Source organism: Oenanthe melanoleuca, chromosome 3, assembly GCF_029582105.1.
Source record: "Oenanthe melanoleuca isolate GR-GAL-2019-014 chromosome 3, OMel1.0, whole genome shotgun sequence".
NCBI classification, from domain to species: Eukaryota; Metazoa; Chordata; class Aves; order Passeriformes; family Muscicapidae; genus Oenanthe; species Oenanthe melanoleuca.
Genome location: NC_079336.1, coordinates 101,299,733 through 101,323,355, shown reverse-complemented (window position 1 = coordinate 101,323,355; position 23,623 = coordinate 101,299,733). Strand labels below are relative to the sequence as shown.

At 46.8% G+C, this 23,623-nt stretch overlaps 1 protein-coding gene and 1 long non-coding RNA gene across 7 annotated transcripts in view; one reads left to right on the top strand and one right to left on the bottom strand.

The window, feature by feature from the left end:
• BMP2 (bone morphogenetic protein 2) overlaps positions 1 to 23,623 on the bottom strand; it is an 83,335-nt gene that overhangs the window by 2,861 nt on the left and 56,851 nt on the right. Inside the window, exon 4 of the mRNA XM_056488147.1 lies at positions 16,744 to 16,857. Within this exon, the coding sequence (XP_056344122.1) occupies positions 16,744 to 16,857 (114 nt within the window). The remainder of the gene's footprint in view (positions 1 to 16,743; positions 16,858 to 23,623) is intronic.
• Positions 16,870 to 23,623, top strand: part of LOC130251491 (uncharacterized) — a 30,148-nt gene continuing 23,394 nt past the window's right edge. For 5 of the 6 annotated variants that reach the window (XR_008840163.1, XR_008840166.1, XR_008840165.1 and 2 more), the window contains exons 1-3: positions 16,870 to 21,637; positions 22,515 to 22,784; positions 23,212 to 23,317. This is a non-coding gene — a long non-coding RNA (uncharacterized LOC130251491). The remainder of the gene's footprint in view (positions 21,638 to 22,514; positions 22,785 to 23,211; positions 23,318 to 23,623) is intronic. The other variant, XR_008840167.1, reaches the window with a different exon arrangement.

Below are 23,623 nucleotides of genomic sequence, written 5' to 3'. Positions count from 1 at the left end.
CATGCTCCAGCTCCCTGTACATGGAGAGAATAAGGGAGCATTTAACACCCTCAGTCTGCAAGACACAGACAGGAGGTGGTAAATACCTTGATAAGGAAACTGGAGTGAAAATACCAGCTTTAGGCAATCCAGATTTTATCAGGGAAGTATGCAGGAATGAGTAACTGCCTGACATGCAGATGTGTTTCTGCACAGTGCCAGCAGCCTGCCAGTCCCCACATCTGGCCTCAGGCAACATGCTCCCGTTCCCAAATCCATGTGATTTCGGGGGTATGCTGAGGAGGTATTTTTGCATGGGGTTCTCACTTAGGCAGTGGCAGTGCCCAAAATGAATCTGCAGCTCCATGCCTGGAAGACTCTCTAGACTTAGCACTGGGGACTTGTTTTTCTACTGTAAGAAGCAGCCTGGCTTGTGAGTGAAGGCTGTTGCTCTGCTTAGCAATGACATGCATGTCACAGCATGGGAATCCATGTGTGCTGCTTGAAAACAAGATCCTGGAATCCAAGGGCTCGGCAAAGCCATAAAAAATTAATCCTGTATATTGCTCAGTGAGTGGATGGTTTCTCGTGGACTGTTACTGTCAGTGTCACTGTGGGACCAAGGGAAGACTTGTGCCCAGTCCCATAATAGTCTCTACACTACGAGTCACAGATTTGATGGGAACAGACGGAAACTGAAGTGCTGTGAACTGGCACAACACGTAAATTCACACTTGAGGAGATATGGGGATGGTGGGAAAAGAGCCCCAGGGAAGTTGTAACAACACCAAGCCTGTCAGAGTTCAAGGAGGGTCTGGATGATGCTTGTAGTTGTATGGTTTAGTTTTAAACGGTCCTGTGAGGAGGTGAGGTGTTGGACTCAATGAGCTTTATAGGCCCTTCCCAACACAGATATTCTGTGTTCTGATACAGCCAGTTTGAATAATTGTTCCTTGGCCTCTTACTGTAGCCCTGGACTTCAATACAAGACAAAGGACCTGAGTGTTGGCTCTCCCTCAGACTCCAGATCTCTAGGGAACCCATTGCCTGGGCTGTCATCAACCAAGGTGGAAATGTTTCTTCAGAGAGCCCATCCCTGCTCTGGCAATGCTCTTCAGGTGTCTTACAGGCTTTTGGACCTTGTTGTTATATTTCAGCACTAATTCTTCATCAGGTTTTCAATAGAAGAGAAGGCACAACTAGCCCATTACTTGGTGGGGAGAGTCAAAAGAGCTTGACAGCTCAAAGGGATGTGCTGGAAACCTGAACAAGGAGAGAGGAGAGCCTTGCTGAAATAATAAGGGCTTGGGGCAGCACTCATCTGTGTGCTGCCTCACCAGGGGCACACTGTGCCACAGCAGGGGATAGGCTGCCAAAGAGGCACAGGCAGTCTCCTCTTTGGGGTGATGCTAATCACAACCATAAGTAGGAAAAATATGGATGCTATTGGAGAAAGAGGCCCAGGAATGGATAAAGAATAAATTGGCTGTGCTGTGTACAGAGAGGGCCAAACAGATGTTGAGGCTGATCCAGAGCCCATTGAGTTAATGGAAAGGCTCCCTTTGGTTTCATTGGACGCTGTCTCAGACCCATTCCAGCTCCACAGGAAGCAGTGGAGACCAAGAGCAATAACTCGCGGTGGCTGCAGTGCTATGAGTTGCAGAGGTGTGGCCGGGGGGGTTCATGCTGAAAACAGATGGGTCTGACAGACCAGTCCCTCTGGGCTGGGCAACCCCTCATGCCCCTCATTCCCCTCACTCCCCCTACCTGGCCACAAGAAGCCTCATGTGGGTTTGGTCCTCTGGCCAACATTTGGGCATAATTCTGAGCAGAACTGGCCTTTCTGCCTTCTGATGCACCCTCCTACTAAAGGAGGCTCCAGTGTAATCTTGTGGTGGCCCAGAATTTAGAAAGCGGTGATTTGAGCCATGCACAGATGAGGAGGAAAGGAGGTGTACTTAGAGCTGTTGACCAGGGAGGAATTTTGTTGTGGACCAGCAAAAAAAAAAAAAAAAAAAAAAAAAAAAAAAAAAAAAAAGTAAAGCAGGTGTTTCTGCAATTGTGAGACATTTGTAAAGCCAATATGTCCAACAAGTCTCCCACTCACATTCTGGTCCACGTGACATGGCAAGGTCTGACACGGAGGGAGGACCGCAAATAGAAAACATCTCTCTGTACTAGTTGGCGTGCACAGGGCCTCCCTTCCCTTCTGCTCTCTGCTTTTCTGTTTATTTAGGTGTGTGTCTTTGTTTCTGTTTTTGCATTTAGCACAAGTGGAGAGGAAGTGGGATTTCGTACGGCTTAGGAGGCTGGAGCTCACCACGCTTTGGAACATGGGCCTTTATTTGTCCTCACCCTGCAGCTGCAAGCGTTCACAGGCCAGACCCTTGCTGGTATGAGCTGCCCCAGGCTCCACCAGAGCTCCCTCTCTGAGCCAGCCCATCTGAGCAGGCTTGTGGTATCCAGAGACGCAGCACAGCTCATGCTCAGGCCAAGCTGCTCTCATGGGTAGGAGTGGGAACTGGAAGCTGAGCAGAATCCTTTTTCTCCAGGTACCAGGAGAAATGGATCAACCATGGCATGTGAAGATGCCTCAATGAACAGCAGATGCTGTTTTGTTCAGGATTGTGAATTTACTGGAAATGTAATTTGGGGGATACTTTAATTTAGTTGAATTTAGGCCAACTTGGAGAAGGGCAAGGAAGAAAGTTTGAAGGGTAAGTTCAGGACTCTTCTCAGGACTCCCTTCCCTTCTGCAGCTGTTTCCTTGCCCACATATGTACACACAATACCAGGCCCAACCATGGCTTGGGCTGAACTGCATTTTAGGAACTTAAGAGATTTAAATCATTGACCAGTCTCCAAAATAGAATCTCTTGCTCTTATTGACAGTAGTGCACTTCGAGCCCTGTTTACAAAGAAGCTGATACTGAGAGAAGCCAGTGAACTTTCTGAGCAAGGTGAGGTCAGTTTAGGGCTGGATGAATTGCCAGGCAGGAAGGTTGTGTGGAAGTTTGGCTATCCCACCATAACAGAGCAGAAGGAGAACGCCCCAGCCCTGTCTTCCAGTCCTCTTTTTAACCAAGCTGGCTTGTTTACATATGGGTGGTAGATGGGTGGAGCCATTACTGCAATTTTTTGGCTCGTATCTGTCCGTTTGGATGTCAGTGTAAACTGATGCAATTAATAATTGTGGCCCGCTATTGGAAATTATTAGTCTGTTCTTTTTCCATAAATATTGGCTGGCTGGCTTCACCTGGCAGAGCCTGGGAATTGTCATGGCAGAGATGAAAGCCCAGAGAATATGGGGATTCATAATTCCATGCGGGCTGTGGTGTTTTCCAGTCTAACAAGACTATTGGATTTAGACATAAGCAGAATGCTGGGTGGGATTCAGGAAGCAATAAAGAAAGTGCAGGTATTTCAAAGCAAGTGCTGTTTTAGTCAGAAAGTGAATTTCTCATTAAAATAAGCCCCAAACTAATAGGGGAACTTTTAAATATTAGGAGAAAGTTGAAAAATATCCAGACTTTCTAATTAAATAGCACTTCCATTCTTACATCTCCAGCATGGCAGCCTTTGCTCTTCCCCACAATCCAGCTCCAGTGGGCAGAACCACATGTAAAATGTGCCCGTGTTTGAACTTCAGGGCTATTTATTCTACAAATGGGCTCCAATCCCAAATAACACTGATGCCAATCAGGTTTTTTCTCCCCAGGACTCAGGCACACAACACACTTTCCACTTTTGGAGCTCATCATTCCGTAACTCCAGAAATTGCAATATAAGCCTTGGCTACTATGCACACTTCAACTTGAAAACACAGCAGTGATCTGGGATTTTAATTCAAGCAAATTTGAGAGTGGATTAGAAATAGGATCCAGATACATCTCTAATAGTGAAAAGAAAAATTAGCAGAATATTGGAGCTGAAATGAACTCTGTTTCTCTTCCAGCTTTTTTCCTCCCTTTTGCTTTGTAAGAGGAATTACATAGACATAAAGCACCATAATTAAATTGTCATTTGTTCCTTGCCTTGGTAGAAGCTCTGCCCAGCTGAGCCCATCTGAGTTTCCATCCTGGGCATTTACCTACAGCACAGGGCTGGGAGTAGGGGGCAGTTTCTTACTTGTTTTAAGAAATTAGGAATCAGAGGCATGCACAGCCTGTCTGGTGGAGTCTTCAGCGAGCGAGCTGCCAGGCTCTGCAGGTTATACATCATTAGCACGCAGAGTGTCCAGGAGAGCCCAAAGCTTGTGCAGGTGTGCTGGCAAAGCTCACACCACTTCCCTCCCTCCTCCCTCTCCGCCACACTTCCAGCAAGCTGATACTTGAAACCCAGTGTGGCAAAATCACAGAGAGCTCCTCTCGAGTTTGTCAGCTCCCAGCAGATGTGACTGCGAGAGGGCGCGTGGAGCCTGGAAGGGACTCACTGGAAAAACAAAACCATCGAGTCAGAAGCTTAGTGTGTTTTTCCATGAGTGTATGAAAAAAAGTGTGAGTGTTTTTTTAAGCACTTTCAGATATTAGAAGTTTAGTGAGCACAGAGACAGCTTCTTTTTTTTTTTTTTTTTTTCTTCTTTTTTCCCCTGCCCTTGAACTTTCGGAATGACTATAGGGAATATATCCCAGGCTGTTCTCAATGATCCATTCACGCTGTGGGTTTCTTTCAGCTTTTCCCAAAAGACAGCTTCACTCGACCTCTGCTCTGGCATTAGCTGCCATTATTTGTGCATCCTACTCAGATAATCAATAAAAGTGGATGGCATCTGAAAATAATTATACACACAGCTCTTTCCCAGCTTCCAAGACGAAGACAGAAGCTGGGAAAGGAGCCTTTGTATATTCAGCACTTGTTAAAAATAATGAAATATAGTGCTGTGTGTTATTGTTCTATGCCGAATCCTGGGCATTCAGCAGCAATTTCTTTTGACGTTGCAGAACACTCTGGCCACATGCACCTGAACATAAAACTCATTAGCTTTTCCCATTCTTCCTGACTTTGCTGGAAAAGTTGTGCTGTCTGCTCTGGCATGCCAAAGGACAAGAATTCCTGTTGGGAGGAAGGATCTTGCTGGGTCACTGCCCTCTTTTTATTACGGGACACCAGCACAGCAGTTTTACAGCCAAATGTCCTGGCCCCAGCCCAGCATGTGGTGACAAGTGGGTGGCCTGTGCAAGGCATGGTGTCTCTCTGTAACAGTGGATGAGCTTTCCCAGCCAAAATACATGTTCAGCTACCGAGCTAAAATGGCTCTGTCTCTACACAGCTCATGGCAAAGTCACCTTGAGGTGTCCATCAGGCCATCGCTGCCTGCTGAAGAACCTGATTCAGGTTCTCCATCACCCGAGAGAGTCCTTCCAGCCAGGAAAGTAGTGAGTCATCTTGTATTAGAAGATATTAATGCCTATTTTAGGAGGTTTGCAGCCTCAGCCTCGCTTCAGGCAGTGGCCAAGATGAACCACTGGCGTGAACATGAACATTCCCACTGCAGCCTCCCTGAACAGCAGCAGCACGGGATGCCAACACGGGGCCTCTGAGCCAAGCAGGTGGTGGGAAAGGAAGAGGCACAGATTTTGTCAGGGCAGGCCGTAACTGCAGGGTAAGGTTGTGTCCTTTTTCTCCTGCAGCCCTGGAGAAGCTTTGTGTAGTACTGTCACAGTGGGGACTAGATCCTGGCCATGGCCCTGCTCAAGTTTAATTGTCTTTCCATACAGTCTGTTCATGGCCTCTATTAAACACAAGAGGAGAGGTGGGGTGGAGCAAGGATCTGTCTCAGTGTGGCTATTCCTATGTGTTTTGTTTAGACCTTTCTCTCCTGATCTGCAGAAGGCTGTACAGTCTGGAAAATCCTGTGATGCCTGCAAGAGCTGACCACTGAGGGCATCCAGAGTCTGGCAGCTGCCTCCCCAGAAGAGCTAAGGACATCAGGCAGCCTGCTGCTCCCAGCAGGCTTCCCAGGGCTGTTTCACAGATCTGGACAGCAGCAATTACAGGGGAGCAATTATTTTTGGCCATTACTCTGGGATCTCTGCTATCTCCTAATCTAGGCAGCAAGCAGAAGTGTTTGCTGATGGGCTGCTCCATTGTCCATCCCCAGCTTTTCTCTGTGGTGGTACATTGTTTGTGGTGCTGTCTAAATCCTCCTGGCAGCCCCAACAATACCTCACACAACCCCAGCGTGTCGGGAGCTTCCAGGCTGAGGAGAAACCGATCCCGCTCAGCCCGGCTCCGTTTGTGGCAAAGTGTTTGTGCAGTGATTAACTCCTGCACGGACACACACAGCCACAAATCTCCAGGTTGTCTCACAGCCTTTTCATTCAATTAAGTCTGTTGACTTAGTCTCATTTCGAGCAGTAACTGGATTTAGATAAGGCAGTGGAAAGCAAAACATCAATTGTGTGATTCCTGGCCCAGCCGGTATGTTGATCCGAAGGGAATGTTTGTGCGGGCGATAACGGAGGCAGTGCAGTGATTAGGACAAAGTCATTTGGTGCAAAGACTTCCACAGAGTAAAAATGTTCTGTGTTAAGTGCAAGCACTGGCCTGAGGAAGCAGAGGGAGCTGCCTGCTTCCACAAATTCCCTCTGCCTCACTTGATGCATCTGCTGTGAGCACACAGGGATGGAGAAGTCCTGGTCAGTGTGAAAGGGGAATCGTGGTGGGCTCAGAACTGGGAGATCCCACTGGGTGAGTGGGCTGCACTGGAGCCCAGCTCCCAGAACCATAACTGCTGCAAGGTTCTACAGGGATGGAACCATGTGGGATCCAGAAACAGACCAAAGTTATTCTGGGATAATTCCTCCCCACAAGCTGTAAGGCATGAATTTTCAGGAAGTTCCCTAAGGGCTTGATTTGCCTGACATCCCTGGGAAGAGGAGATGCAAGTGACACGCCCTCAGCATCCTCTCCTTAGAATACAGGTGGTCCAGGTGGAAAGGTCCTCTATATAGAACAACTGCAGTCTCTCTGTATAAGCATGAGGTAAGAAAGCTCTCCTATTTGCAAGCAAACATTTTTGTGATGCACTCCTGTGTCTGCTACTGCTTTCAGACTGTAATCAGAAAATATGTCAGGGAGACATCCATTGTTATATGTTTGTCAAAAGCACATTTCTATGCATGACTTTTTTGGGCACTTTGTTTTCCAGGTAATGGGAAGCAGAGAGCACTCCTGACATCCTGCAATCTTCAGCAAGGACCACAGAAGGGTGCAGAAAAAGACAGTGAGAAGACATTACTTCCTACATTAGCTGAGGATAAGGTATGCCTTTGGAACATAGCAAATGTATCAGTGACTTTCTTGTTTTCTCATGCTGGAGAGGATTTCTTTCTTTGATTCTCATTTGTGTCCTTCTGTGACATAAAATCCGTGACACAAAGAGATTGTTCTAGCTGGTTGCACTGTGAGAACTCCTGGTGGCCACTGAAAGTGGACAATACATTTTTGGTGGTTCACAAATGATGGGCTGTGTGCAGCCTCACTGAACCTGTTCCTCTGAACAGCACAGCTCACCACTGCAGGAACAGGGGAATGTGTTACCTCAAAGGATTTTTTTTCCTATTCCTCCCACCTGCTCACTTCACTTTTGGGCCATGCAGCACTTCTCATAGAGATGATGCTGGCAGCAATGTAAACGCAGTGGTTTTGGGAGAATTTCTGTGCCATGGGGCAGTGATGCTTCACATCCTTATCCCTGTGTGTTTTAGTACACTCAGACACTCAGTGACTTGGAGCATGGAGTGTTCATGGCTCCCTTGCAGCAGGACGCTGCAGGAATGCTGCAGGGACCCCAGGCACTGTGGACTCTGTGCCCAGCATATGGCTCTGCTCTGGCACAGTGTGCAGCTCCTGGGCTGTGTGTACGCACACACAAACACTTAATTGTTGGCAACTTAACATACATTAAACATCTCTGGTAGCGATGAAAGATGGCATCCTCCCAGAGTTTTGCATGAGCTAATCGGCCCTTTGTGTGAAAGTGTAGGTGGGGACTCTTCTAACAATACAGAGTTGGTTAGCTCATCATCTTGGCTTTAGGGGCATACTGATGTGCCCATCCTGCTTTCAGAGCCGTGAATAATCCAGCTTTGCTGCTGTCCTCTTGTGAAAATAAAAGAGAGAGTGTAGTTTCAGGGCTTGGTGCTCAAGCCTGTTTCTCTGAACAGAGGATGAATAGGGATTCACCTGTTATTCACTGGTATCACTCTTGGCTTCTGTCTTCTTTGGACTGCTCTTAGTATCAGAAATGATACCTATCAACATAATTGCTATTTTTCAGCCATCAGTTGGAATAACACCCTTCAGGATTAGGCAGGCATGATTCACTATCAAAATGAGAGGACCATTCACAGACGTCTGCACTGCTCACGGTTCATTTCAACCTCTGTTAACTGTCTGGATGGTGGAGTAGCAGGTTAAACCAACAAAACAGGCTGGAAGACCCCCATTTTTGGGAGGAGGATAGATCTTACATGTTCTTAAATGTTCATGAATACACTCTAGAAATAACCTCAGGTGAAAAAATGGAAGTGCATAATAAAAATACACATAAGGAATCAGGTCACGGTCCTGTCACTGTGCCAGGGGAGTTGGTAGAGAATAAGCTCCAGTCCAAGTCTACCATGTGATGCTGTGGCCAGAAAGATACTTGGTATTGGAAGGGATATTAAGAGCAACCTCTGTGTGGAGGTCCTCATGGCGCTGGAGAGGCCCAGGCCTCAGATCCACACTCCAGACTTCAAAAAAAGATGTAAACTCCAGAGGAAATCTGGAGGAGGGCAACAGGACTGATAAGAGGTTTCACAAAATATGTTAGGAATTATTTTTAAAATTGGATTTGTTTAGTCTAGAAAGGACTGAGGACAGATGTGAGAGGCTTCACTTGTGAAGACAGTAGCTGAAAGGGGTCTGGTAAAAGAGTGCAGTGGTCATGGATCTATGTGCATGGGGAAGGGCAAGAGGAGGTGAGAGTTTAGGAAAGCTGTTTCCATAAGGAGCAGGAGATGCTGGAAGTGGTGATGCAGAGATCTCCATCTCTGGGAGTGTCCCATGAGTGGCATAGGCACAGGCACAGAATGACGCAGAAGGGTCTCTCCACACCTACATGATTTGTTTAAATCCATTCTGTGGAGTTTGTTGCTTTCTTGGCAGTAGTGGAAGGAATGTTGGATTCCAGTTTGGTTTCTGACATGGAAAACATGCTGATAGGTGGGTATGTTTGCACAGAAAATGTCGATAAGACAGGAAAAATGATATCGTTGTCAGAAACAACAGCCAAAAGTTTTAGAAGTTCTGCTTCAAAGAAGTATATTTAAGGAAAACAGCTCCTGTGTCAAAACATCTTTCATTAAACAAAAGCTTTAGCTGGAAAAATTTGCAATGAGCTCTGCAGATTAGCAGCCCAGCACAATCCCAAGATATCTGAAGTGTAGTTACTGATCCTAGAAATGGGTCCTTTCACCATTTGGGATGCAGCAGAGATAACACAACACCTCTGTTTGCTATGGGAAGGTGAGGAAAGGCATTTTCAGGGCAGCCAGAGAGAAGCTTCATCTGTGAAAAAGGCCATGGAAGAGTAAGGATCGAGAAAGACTGTGCAAGAACTGCCAGATGAGGAGGGCAGTGGTATCTCTGAGAGAGCCAAGGAAAGACTGCTTCAGGGATGAGAAGCAGAAACCCAGTGCTCAGAAACTGCTGGTTCTCACAAAGTCTGCACTTCTGTGTGTTCAGCCCAGGAAACTGCTGAGTGGGATGTGAAGCTGCCATATGTTTTTGCAGATGCTCCAAGTGTGTGTGCTCTCCTTATAGATATATGCTTTATACCAAGTTTTGAAATTGGGTCAAAGCATTCCAGAGCTCCAGGAGGAATCTCCTGAGAATTTGCAGACCTGAGATGCTGTGATAATGGTTCTGGACAGCAATTTTACTTTCCCCTATTGAGGCTTGGGTAGGCAGAGGGGAGTGCAACAGGAGATCCACACCAAAGATCAAGGCAGACACATCTGCCTGGCTGTCAGATTTCACAGCAGCAAATTGGAAGAAAATTAAAAAGTCCAAAATCAGATCTGGTCCTTGCTCTGGGAATGCAGAGGCCTGAAATGCAGAGGCTTCTACATAGATATTTATGCCTGGCATAAAACCACCACAGAAACTTTTGTGTTTCACTGGTTTGCCATCCCTTTAATAGGAATATGTCAAGTGAATATGAAGGGATGAGATCTTTTTGTTAGAATGAGTTGGTGTCATTTCCCTTAAGAGGAGGGTGCAGTGTTCAGCCTCTGCCCACCACAGCTCAGCAGCTGCCCTCCCAAACATGTTAGGTTGCAGACTCACACCTTAAATCAACAGTTCTGCAGGTGTGGAAGACAGGAGACCTTAAATTCTCAAAAGTGGTGGTTTTCCCTCCAAAGCCCCAGGGAGATTTGTATCCTGAGATACCAACCCTCTGTGAGGCATGGAGGATGAACTGCTACCATCATCATTGCTCTTAGCTTTAATTTCTGCACAAATAGCCCCAAACCACTCTGGAGTGGGGGCAATATGAGACAAGCATATTGCCTCTTAATGCAAAGCCAACTGTGTTTACTCCATTGCTCAGTTTCAAATTGCAAGCCCTATCTCACAGGAGCTTGGGATGGCTCTACAGTTTCAGAAACTTCATGGTAAAAGGGGCATTTTTTAAATACAGTGTTTTCCAGAAAGACTATCTTAAAAATATAGTGCAGTTCAAATCCTCTGCTTCCTTTAATGCTATTTTCAGATTGTTTTTTTTTTTTTTTTTCAAATTAGGTTTAGCAACATGCATGAGATGTTAGATTAAAGGGACAAGGCTTGGGTTTTCTGTGTCTGTACAGAAATAGCTGTTCCCTGGGTGGGCCAGGTGAAGCTGAGCAGAGTTATTGTCCCTTGACTTCCCCAGCCTTCTGGGTGGAGGAGGCAGGGATGGGACTGGCTGCCTGCAGGAAAGTCTGGCCAAAAGCACTGGGCCACATCCTTTGTGGAGGTAAATCAACATTGTCTGGGTGGCATTTCTGGAACCATGACTATTTTCATCAGGATCAGGCCTTTTCCATATGGTGAGGAAGTGGTAAAGATCACAAAGGGGGGAAATCTGTCCATGCATGGCAATAATTGTAGGAATCTATGGGGTTTTCCTATGTAGGTGGTGTCATTTTCTCTAAAGAATGGAAGTGTGGTTCTTTCCCTTTAAGGAGATTTGCTGAGCAGCTCATCCCGATAGGACAACAAGTCCAGATGCCCAGAGGAAGAGCAGTGTTGTTGTGAAGACACAGCCCCAAAAGTCAAAATGTCTGGATCTTATTTGCAGCTCTGCCACGAACTTCCTGGATGATTGTGGCCAAGTGAACCAGGTCTGTTGTTCCAGCAGCCCCCATGCCCTCTCTGCACAGGCACAAGCTGTACATTCACTCAGGGCTTTGCACAGAAGTCCAGCAAATCCAAAGCTGCAGAGAACCACGTGCTGCCCTGCAGACCCAGGAGAAGGGGGATGAGTTAGTGAAGCCACTGAATCCCTGGCAGCAGGGATCTGGATCCAGAAACAGGGGAGAGTGTCAGAGCAAAGCCCACCTTGCTCAGTGGCCCATTGCAGACGGTCTCCAAGCAGGAAAACAAAGTCAGGGTGAGCGGAGCTGGACTTCCAGAGCTGGGAGTGGTTCATGTGAACTCAGCAACCCTCAAAGGATTTCTAAACCTGGGAGCATGAGTAGTCTGGGATGAGCTCTGAGGGCACCTTGGGATTTTTAGCTTCCTTGGAGCAGGACTAATTTCTTCAGCTCCACGTCAGACCTGCTGGGTCACCACACAGGGCTTTTGTAGCTGCTGCAAAGAGCAGCCTTCCCATGGCTGTGTCAGCTCTCACAAGGAAGTGATGCTGCCTGCCAGGGAATTGAGGCTAAATGCACTGGTGTTTCCTCATGCTTTGGAAGGGAAGAGAAGTCTGGAGAGAGTTATTGTTGTAGTGTACAGGAACTTTGCCAGTATAATGCCCTGTAATAACAGCTAGTCTTCCTTCAGGTCATTAAGTTACCTATTTTTTAGTACTCCTGCTCATGACAAATAGATCTTGAGTCTAGAGATGCCCTCCTTCTCTTTCCTTTTTCCTGTCTTGCTAAATATATTTGGGATGGGTGTTTTTTGTGGTTTTTTTTTTTTTTTTTTTTTTTTTGTTGTTGTTTTTTTTTTTTTTTTTTTTGTGTGTGTGTGTGTGTGTGTTTTGTTTTTTGTTTTGTTTTGGTGGTGGTGTTGTTGTTGTTTTATGGTGGTGTATCCAAAGATCCCTGTTTAAGTGTCATCTTCCAAATCTCTCCTCCAAGAAGCCGTGACCAGATAACCAACACATTTGTGCTCTGTTTCCACATCTCAGTGGGAGCTAAAGCACAAGGAAATCTTCTGAAGGGCTTATTATGAAACTGGATTTCAAATAAGGAAATGTCTGTCTGCTCTCAGAGACAGTCCCACATCTGCTTTGTCCATGCCCCATAGCCAAGCTGCATCCTGGAAGCCACAGCTGGGGTGGGGGTGGGTTGAGCTTTCAGCCCAGCTTGTGGTGGGGTTTGTGCATCCAGGCTCAGGATGGTGTGAATGTGGCTGCGTAGCTTCCACCTGGAGATGGCTGGAGTCCAGCTGGCTGGGAAGGGGGCTGCACGGACCAGCAGCTGTTTGCCTCAGCCAGCATGGACATGCCCAAATTCTCCTCATGTGCTACTGGAGGGTACTCAGATACTCCAGTGACGAGGGCAGTGTGAGAACCTGTTTAGACCAGAGCATGGGTTTCCGTGGCAGTTTTCTGGCTGATTAATTGGGTGACTTCAGGCAAGTCTCAGCTTGCCATTGCCCTATCCATTAAATGGGAATAGCAACATTTGTCTCCCTTTGTAAAACACTTTGAGGTCTACGATAATCCTCCTCCTTTTCCCACCCATCATTATGGGACCAAGTGGAAACTTACAACACATTGAGTTTCTGTGGTCTGGCCTTTGCCAAGCATCTGGGAATGACTCTTGGGTTTGAGTTTGCAATGTCTGTGACTGCCACCTGACTTGTCATGGCAGCTCCTCCTTGAAACCAGGTCACCACTCACCGAGAGTGCTTGAGATGGGGAGAGGAGCTGAAGTGGGCACAAGGAGGATACACACCCCAGAGCATCCTGTAGCTACACACATCAGCAATCCATCAATAATCCACAGCACTTAGTGAAAGCTCTGCAAATACTTAAGAGTGGAAAACTCCAAACGAGAAGATTCCTCTTGGCCACCACACTGCTCTGTTATGCTGGTGAGCAGTAGGCAGAGCTGGAGAAAGGTCTTCATTGAGCATTTGGAGATGTTCTCATGACAAGATTTTCACCAGTTTGAATTCAAGGACCTTCTGCTGTTGTGCGCTACTGATACTTTAGGACACAGTTACTTCTTTCCTTGATCGTCTTTGGAATCATAGATAAGAATGGGTTGGGTTGGAAGGGACCTTAAAGATCATCTGGTTCCAACACCCCTGCCATGAGCAGGGATGTCACCCACTAGATCAGGCTGTCAGGGCCCCATCCAACCTGGCCTTGTCTAGGGATTTTCTCCTATGTTGAGATGCAAATCCATTCTTAAATCTCATCCCAAGCAGGTACCAACAGGATGTGCTACTGAAGTTATGCTGTTTCTTACAATGACATGAAAGAAAAGCTAGATAATTGCAAGTAAACCTTGAAGAAGGGAGTGAATAGCTAATGCTGATACACAGAGATCTTACCAAAAAATATTGCAAGGCTGGAGGAGCCTTGAAGAGCCAGGAAACCAGCAAAGATCGGTATCAGGTGCAATGAGCTTACAGGTGAGAGACTTGAAGAGAGGCTTGATCACAATCTCCAAGTACTTACAAGAGGAAGGGAAATGAGGCAGCTGTATCCAGACATCTTCTGGCTGAAACTCGGAGCTGAACATTTTTTACTTTTTGTGGTGGTGGGGAACAGGAGCAGTAGCTTCCTGCAGAGTAATGCCCCCAGGCTCCTGTAGTCCCTGAGTGGCTAGAGGCAGGTGTTTGGAAAAATCAGCTGTACATGTAAGAGGAATGAGCTGGAGGTGTGTGGTGGCCTTTGCCATGTACAGGAGCAGATTAGGGGATTCTCCTGAGTCCTGTAGTTCAGGATTCAGTGATCTGGATTTCTTCTGCCACAGCAACATTAAAGCCAACTTCATCTTCTCATCTCATCAAGCACTGAGCCCCACCAGTGAGGGTAAAGCTTTTGAGAGGGAATAGCGCTTCAGGACTCGACTCCAAACACCACCAGTTAGCTGGGCCAGCTTCAGCTGCCTCTTTTCTTGTCTTTTGCCTCCACTGTATCACTACAGGATGACAGCATCAGAATTACCTGGTGCTCTCATCTCTCCCTTAAATCAGAAAGAAAGCCAAACAAACAAGTGACATCCCAAGAGCCTGTGAGTGAGTGCACATGGATGGCTGCAATTTCCAGAGCAGCACTCCAGGTCTGCTCCCTGCACCAGGGCTGTGAGGGACTCAGCACCTGGCTGGGATGGACCAATGGCTCTGTGTTTCTTGAGTCCTATCAGGTATCATCTGTCCATACACAAGCTGTGCTTTACTTATAAAGTAAATTGCATTACATGGGCTATAATGTACAATTTCAAAGCAGACCCACCTTAAAAACATTTTGTTTAATAAAATAACTTAATTAGAAGAGAGCTTCTGGCTGATGTGGTTGAGGCTGTGATAATTTTTCCTTCTCAAATCATTTTCTCTGTTTATAATACTTAATTATAGTGTAATTATGTATCCATCCTCTAGGCAAATTATGCAATCAGAAAATGTGAGTGGTTCATTTGCCACTGCTGTTGGGACCAGTGTTTACATCCGTAGTACAAAATATGAGCATAATTCCTATTATTTATAACATTACATATATGCATATACATAAAAGAAGTTTCACACATGATGAAGAATTGGTGTAAATATTTTATTGGCACTCATTTTTGCATCATCCACTCAATTAGTTTGTGGCCTACTAATAATGGAGGCACCCAAAGCTCAGGTAAGTAAAATCTTTACCTTGAATTTTCTCAAACACAAATACATGGCTGAGGAACATGGAAGTTGCACAGCTGAGCTTTAATTTTGGTAGGAGAGTTATTATTACTTTTAAGAGTTGTTTGTGCTTTTCACTTCCTAATATTCCAGGATTTAGCTGAACAAGAGAGAAAAGAACCCCACAATATGCAGTTGTGGAGTGTGGAGTTGTGTTCACATCATGGGTTCACACTAACCTATTTATAGCCATGTGCTTCATGAACATTCTAACCATGGCAGCCCTGACTAGCAGACTGAGTTGTTTGTTCTTCCCCTTGTTTCCCTTGATGGGAGTTGACAGGTCGTGTTTGAACATACCAAAACCTGAAGCCAAGTGTACAAATCTTGAAAACCCTCCTGAGATGGATGTTTTCTCCTTCTTTGGCCAGCTCTCAGAGTTAATACAAACTGAACTCCTGCTTGGCAATTTCAGCTTCTCTGTCTGTGCTTCTTTTGCAGGATGAAGCCACTCTTACCAGCAGAGCAGGTGAGGAGGTGACACATCTACTGCTGGAGCTCAGACCCTCATGTTTGTTACAGTTGGCAGAGGTGAGACATCCACCTCCCCATCCCACCCAGAGAAGGGAAAAGGTGATTCCTGATCATCCTCACCAGCTCTGCAGCTGCCCCATGGCCTCAAACAGCCTTTCCCTATCCCCACCCTCAAAATGCAACCACTGCCCCATTCCTCCCTCTCCCTGAGAGGAGAACTGTCAGTTGTGGTCTCTGAGGGAAAGGCACTGCCCCAGCCAAGCTGGAATAAAGCTACAGAGTGGAGAATCAAAGGCCAGATCCAGGCAGATACTTTGTGGAAACCTAAGATCCCATGAACATCTGGGGAGATTTTTCAAAGGAGCCAGCGAATGCTCCTGGGTAGGGACTGTTGCTCTATCCTGACCCACTGACCCTCTGGGGAGCTGCACTCACACACACACAGGGGGCCAGCCCAGCCCAAACAGGCTGCAAGTGGCCAGGCCACTCTGCCAGTGCTGCCTGTAGCAGCAGAGGGGACACAGCCCCTGGGATGCCACATGCCAGCTGCACCAAGCCTGAAGCAGGCAGCAGCTGCATGCAGAGCTGAGGGACCACAAGAGCAGGCAGTGACTCAGTCCACTGCAAGGAGGCATCTCCCAGAGCGGGGTGATGGCAGCAGCAGGTATGTAAGATGTTTTTGTTTTTTTCCTGATGTTATCCCATTTTCCCAGGTCCCAGGTTCAGACAGCCGTCTGCCATGCGCTTTGGCCAGACAGCGAGACGCTAACCGTGAGCTGGCATTGCTGCCATGGGCAAAGGGACAGTGCCATGCAGTGTCTGGGCTGGGCCAGCCTCTTCCAACAGAGATCCTGCATGGGCTGGAGTAGGCTGAGACTGGGCAAAGGGTGCTCTGGCTCTGGCCCCCTGCCAGAGGAGGATTTGTCCATTACAGTCTCACTTGCTTTTGGGGTGTGGCCTGAAAGGGAGTGTTGGAATATTTGTAGGGGGCTTTCCACATTTTGTTATGAAACCCTTGGGTTTTCCGTGCCTTGAATTCAGGAGCACATACCTTAGCAAGCAATTTTACAGGTGCTTGGCTCCAAGGTGATGCTTCTCACCTGTTGGTTTGTAAATGCTATGGAATGAGTGGTGCATTTAACTATTTCTGAGCAGTGGGCAAGCTGTGGTGCAGTTTACCTGAGGTCAGGCAGAAGTCTGAAGGAAGGGCTTGGAGCAGTCTCCAGCAGCCAGGCACAAGTGGGGCTCCTCCATCCTTTCTGTCCTTTCCTGGTTTTGTTTCCCCTTGCATTCCTAGGTGAGAAAATGAAAGAGGGGGAAATTAAATGTGAATTATAAACTCCAGCATCTGTGCTTGGGGAATCTGCAACCAAATGCTAGTGGATGAATTTGATCCAGTATTGGCCACTGATTCTTAAAGAGCTTCCTATTCTCAGAGGGAACTGATTCAGATACCAGCCTAGAGCTGAGACCCCACAGCTGAGTGAGGACAAGGGCCACCCTTCCTAACTGAGGTTTGATCAGTTGGATTTTGAGATTTTGGGAAGCCATAAGGGAAGCCTGGCTTCTTTTTATATCTTGGAGCCCCCCTGGAAGCCTCAGCCCCAGAAATGTGTTCCAGCACTGCTTCAGCACATGCTGAGTGTCCAGGGGAGCATTGCACCCATATCTGAGCTGTCGTGAGCTAAAGCCAGCAGAAGAAGCTTTCCATTCACACCTTAGGTTTTCATGTCAACATGCCATAATGACATGAGGCAGCAGATGGATGCAGACCAGGAGGAATATTTGGACATATTAGGCAATGGGGATCGGTCCATTCAGCTCACACATCTCCAGCTGAGAGATCACAAGGCTGCAAAGGACCAAACTGAAAGCTCCTCGTAAATAGAAGCAAACATTTTATTTAAACCACCAGCTCCTATCCCAGTTTGAAAACCCCACACCCTGCCCTTTGAATTGCTAATAGAATGACCCCATTTTCATTGGGTTCAGAGTCTTTCTCAGAGCTGACACCTTTCCCCTCTGGGGAAGGGCTGAACAGCAGACATCCAGCTAAAGTCCCATGTCAACAGATAAAGGTAAAACACACTTTTCAGTCATGGATGTGTTTCCCAAAAGCTCTGGTATCTCTGGTCCTCTCTACTTTGTCTGTGAAACTATTACTTTGCATAATAGAAGAGAGCAATGCTCAACCATCTGGTAGCAGCACCACCATAATTTAGGTTACTTCACTCAATCTCCCATAAGCAACAGGAACAAAGCCTCCTTCTTGTTTTCCTTGATCTCTCAGCCCTGTGCTAGAAAGGCAAAGCCAGAAGGAGCCATGGGGGAGTCAACTGTACCCTGAACTGGGTTTTTGAATTTTAAGGGACGTCTCTGATTCTGAGTGAGATTTCTTCACAACTAGGACATTTCCCAATTCTGTGTGAGCACAGGGATGAAGAACTCAATAACCCCAGCTGGGAGAAGACACTGGGTATCATGCCATGTGCAAATGCCCCTTTCACCTGCAGCAAAACCTGGGGACTGGGATCACATCACGTGGGCACGGTGCCGGGGGAATCAGCACTGAGGTCAATGTCACCAAGCAGCACCACACACACCTCCATCAGGTGAGACCTCCATCACCCCTGAGGGACTCCTCATCCTGGGGACCAAGCCACTTCTTCATCCCCATTGCTGGTTCTCTTAAAAACCTGAATCAGGGAAACTGCTGCTGTTCCTCTATGTTAAGAGGAATGCCCAGACCTGCACTCCTCTTTATCCATTCTTGGTGAGTGTAGTCAGATGGTGAAGGCCTGGATGTTGGAGTTTATGGCTTAAATCAATGGGATTATTCATGAGTTGAGAGATAACCATGTGCTTTTATGCTTGGCTGGAGCGGCGTCTGAAGCTGACAGCTGGGAGTCAAAAGCTCTGAGTCACCGGGTCCCTCCTCTCTCCTTCCTGTGTGACCAGTCTGCCCGTGTCTGCTTCCCTGCCTGCCGCATAAGGAGGATGGCAATCGCTTTTATCTGATGGCTGCTTTCAAACGGCCCTAAAGGCCTCTTCTGGCCTGATGAAAATTCAGTAGAAGCTGGACTAGCATGGAAAGATGGGAGGACATTTAACTAATGAAAGCGCTGGGGCTCAGGAAGGCAATTACATCCTTTCTTCCTCCCCACATTCCCACACAGGCTACTGGTGATTGCTGCAAACTCTTCTAGGGGCACAGAGGAGTGGGAGGCCATGGAAAGGATGAGACAAGGCCATCTGAGCTTGGGGGAGGCTCTGTGGGGTGATGGTTGGATGGCCAGCACAGCAGGTTCCCAGCAGTAGTTACACCATAAAAGAGGCCCCGTTCAATTGAAAATTTGATCCTGAAAGCCTCTGCTTCACCCAGGTACTTTGTACAAAAACATGCACAAAAATTAGAGACAAATGGGCCAAATGCTTGTATTCTATGCCCCAATTTACACTAAGTTCCCAGAAGGTTTTCCATGTTTAGCATGTACCTCTCTAAATAAGAGATGATTTTAAATAGAGACCCCATCCCTTCTCCTGCAGCTCCTGTGCAGTGTTGGTCAGTACTGCTGAGGGGTCTCTCTCCCTATGGCCCTGTGCAGTACTCACTCAGTGCTGAGTTTTAGGAGACACAGGCAGTGTGAGCTGCCCAGGGTTCAAAGGGCTGACTGGATCAAAGGCTGGTGGTGCTTTTTCCTGCTCCAGTTGTCCCCTTGCCACCTTTCCTGGGAGGAGAAGTTGCTCCTGCTGCCCTGTTTCAGTGCACCCCCGTTTTTAAGGGAATCTGCCTTTAAGCTGCCTTTATATGGCTGTAAGATGGGCTGTTCTGCACCCTGTTTGTTAGCAAGTCAAATAGGAGAGTGTGAGAAACCCTGTGCAGCTACAGCTGCTGTGCCCAGGAGAGTATGCAGGCAGAAGAGCTGTAGGTGTCCTCCCAGCTGCCCCAGCATCAGTAAATACAACTGCTCTCACTTTCCATTGATAGACATCAAAATACAATTAAGAATCAAGCTCTTCAAATTGATAGATCTCCTGAATTTGAAGCATTTCTCATTATTTTGCTGATAACACTGCCTAGATTAGATTATATTTTTAAAGAGAAAATTAAAATAAATAGTATTTATGATTTAATCATTTGAATGACTAAGAAGCTACAGCTTTATTTTTACTTCACAGAGGACCAGGAGATGTTTTTAATGATACGTTTTACTCACATAGGACCTTTCATCCAAGAATCTCAAACTGCTTTTTAAATAATTAATTAATCCTTGTACCTCTCCATGAGACAGTTATTATCTCTGATGTTACTGATGGGTAAGTAAAGGCACAAAGACGTCAAGGCACAAGCTGTTTTCCAAATATTAATTAACTAATTCTCTCACCACTCAGTGAGACTGTTACTATCTCAGCCACTACCAGTGGGTAAACTAAGGCACAAATCAGCCAGTAACTCACCCGAGGCATGCAGGTGAGTCAGGAGCAGCACTGAGAATAGCTGTGAGCGGTCTCTGAGCTCATTGTTTCCAGCAAGTCCTACGCAGTATTCCTGACAATGGGCAGCACATTCCCTGGTGAGAAGCACAGCTGAAACCAGCTGCTTTATGAAAATATCTCCTCTGCTCTGTCTTCATCCATTGGAGATCATGTTTGCCCACATCAATCTGCAGTTTCTTTTGAACTTGTTGTGGCTGGTGGAGCCGGAGTAACTATGAGGAGAAATGTTTGGTTTAAAGGCCCTGGGGAGCTTTGAGATGCTCTGGTGGTGGGGCTGTCCAGCAGCACACAGTGTTTCTAGAGCCCATCCCTGTGCCCAGCCTGTGTGGCATCCTGGGGAGAGCACAGCCCCAGGCTCAGCCAGGCACAGGGGGCCACATGCAGGGCTTGGTGCCATCACTCCTCTCTCCTGTGTCCCAGCCTGCAGCCCCAGAGCAAGCAGTGCAGGGCCCCAGGTGTGATAACCTGAGCTGCTGAACCTGTGGATGTGTCCTGCCCCATTTACCCACCTCCTCCTCTGGCACATGGCAGCAGGGAATCTTTAGGGATCTTCATTCTCTCTGCAAGAGAATGTGGAGGAACATGGGGACCCTGTGGGCCAGGGCCCCTCGGCAGCCAAACCCACCTCATCCCTTGCACAGTCCATCAGCTCAGGCTTGGTGTGTGTTTATCCCATGGAGCAAGAGCTTTCTGTCCTCCCCAGGAGGAAGAGGAAAGGCAGGAAGCTGGAGGTACTCTGTCCCTAGGAAGGGTCCAGCTGCAGGATTCTCTGCATAGGCACCTGAAACCTCACCACAAGCACATCCCAGCTGAGCTATTTCAAACATGGGCTTGGCCCCATCAAATGCAGTCTCATTTCCACATGAAAGGGCTGGAGAAGTATGAAGCCAGCTCATCTGTATTGATAAAAATTTGGCATTACTTTCCCCCAGTTATCTAAGCTTTCTGTGTACATTAATCACAGTGCAAAAACCTGGAAGATGAGGTGCATCTCAGCTGTCTTTCTGGGGGTTTTCTATGGGTTGATTTTTTGGGGTTTTGTTGGTTTTTTTTGGTTGGTTGTCCCTTTTTCCCCCTAAGCTTCCTTTGTCCAGTTCCACTCTGCTGGAGTGATTGCTGTCTCCCCCGTGCAGTTTGGGTGCCTCACTCCTCATGCTCCAGCTCTGATGCAAGCCCTCAGATGCCGAGTTTGCCAAAGCTGGCACGAGCACCCCGTGCTCGTCTAGACACAGTCTAACTGTGGCACTAGTGCCAGGCTTCCGCAGGCTGAGCTCAGCGTTCGTCAGAGCTCTGCCCACGGTCAGCACTTTGATCTTTATCCTTGGAAACCACAGCCATTGACAAAGGTAAAATGAGTTTCTGACTTTGAAAGACTTTGATGGCATTCCCCTGTTTTGGTTTGCGTTTTGTTTTTTTTTTTTTTTTCTCCTCTCCTTTGCTCTTCCAGCTGAACTTCATCATAAAGCTTCTGATTACAGCTGCAGCTCCAGGACCAGAGAGAGGTCATGCTGTCTTGCTTTCTGCTGGTTTAAAATCTGAAGGGGAAACCCTGGGACACTTGTGAGACAGTCTGCCAGTGAGTGAAATGTAAACCGTAATGGGAATCGGAGATAGAGGCCCCTCAGGATCTGGTCTTGTGCCTTCTTTAAAAAAACAAACCAAAACAAAATCATCCTGAATAAGGCCAAGTGCCAAGAGCAGGAGAGAATGAGAACTATTTGGTGTTAGATTTCTAGCTGGAAATCTGCAGCCTGCCAAGCACTGCTGTTTGTCTCCATGTAGCACTGGCTGAGCTGAGGCAAGGGCCTTCTATCAGACATTGCACAGAAATGCAGCGCCCTGCCTTGAGGTGCTCCTCATCACATAACCATGGTGAGCAAATCCAGTGCTGCTGCTCCATCTTCTCACTGGGAAGGGTCACACAGGGCACCTGAATTCACTGAAGGAAGGCAGTGATCCCATCAGGGTTGTCAAAGGTGACAAAGATGGCATCTCTGCTGGCAAGCTGTTGGCTCCAAAAGTGGCAGCTGTGCTGTCACACACAGCTGGACAGTGGTGTCTGATGTGCAGCCATTTCTGACATTTTCCCTGCTCTACGTCGCAGGGTTTGGCTCACTCAGGGGAAGTGCTGCACGTCTCTGAGCAGCTCTCTCTGCTAAAGTCAGCAAGTTTTAATTTTCTCTTTGTAAGATTATAAAAGCCAATTGTGAGATGTCTTATCCTTTCGAATTTACTGGAGAAAGCACTTTACATGAGGGACCTTCTGTGAGGTACTTCTACCAACCTGGCTGAATTTCAGTGGAAGCAGAGGAGGGGGGTCCAGCCACTGGGTCTGGCATGAGAGCAGGGATTGAAAGAACTGGAGATTAATACCATGGGCAGTGCAAAAGGGGGAGGCTTTCATTAAGGCAGATGGACAGTGTGTCATTTGCATATCTGTAAAAATCTTCCAGGGACTGGGAGTGAAATCCAGGTTTGCTGATGTCAACGGGATTTTTGCCACAGATGGCCAGGTGGGCCCAGCTCTCTCCCTAAACATCTGCATGGAAAAGTCCAGAGACCTTAAGTGACAGCAGTGACTGGAAGTCCCAACAGGGATGGCCAATCCTGAAGGCAGAACATCCCAGAGCAGGTTTTGGGATGTCCAGCTCCTGATGGGGAGACCCCATTTGTCAAAACAGACTTTGTTAAACAAACAAGTGAAAAACAACTCTGCCTTCAAGGTGAGTGGTCCCCAGCTGGAGCTGGCTGAAAACTTCCCTCTTGTCATGTATAAATATCACATACACACACACATACTTGGCAAGGAAAAACATTATATAGGTGGTATGTCTGTTTGAGATAGAAGGATGTTTACATTCTGTGTATATAAACATAGATATATATTCCTAATATATAAAAAAAAATTATTTTCCTGAACACTTCACCAGTTGATTCACAGATGCCAAATGTTGAGACAATATCTTAAATAGAAATGTTGCCAGTTTCCCATGGAGAGTTTTCTGCAGCCTTGGAGAAGCTCTACTCAACATTTGTTTTGAGATTTGAAAGAATTTGATTAACATTTTGCTGTTGCCCGTTCCTGAGTACTCTGAGTTGAGCTGGAACCAGAGGAGCACTGGATGAGTAAAGTTCTTCTCTTATTTACAGCCTTGTTGAAACAATGAAGTAGCAGGAATCTCCTTGGAGAGCAATGGATCACAGCACTTGTCAAGATGATTTCCAAATCAAAGATGACTTCCAAGGAGCAGCAGGGGTATAATTTTGGAGCCAATCAAGCCAATGGCAAAAATCCCAATTTCTGCACAGTATTTTTAATGGAGCCTCTGAAATTTTGGAGCTTCACATATTATATATTATATTCTATAGATTATATTATGGCTAAAATGTCCTGCCCAAATTCAGCATCTGTGAGCCTTCAGAGGAATGACCCTAAAAAGGAGTGATGAAAAGGGTCAGCCTAGTTTCAAAACAAATACCACGTTTATAATGAGACCAAAGGGAGAATGAAGAATTCAATACTTAATACTGACAGCTGCCACTTGCAAAATATCTCCACCAC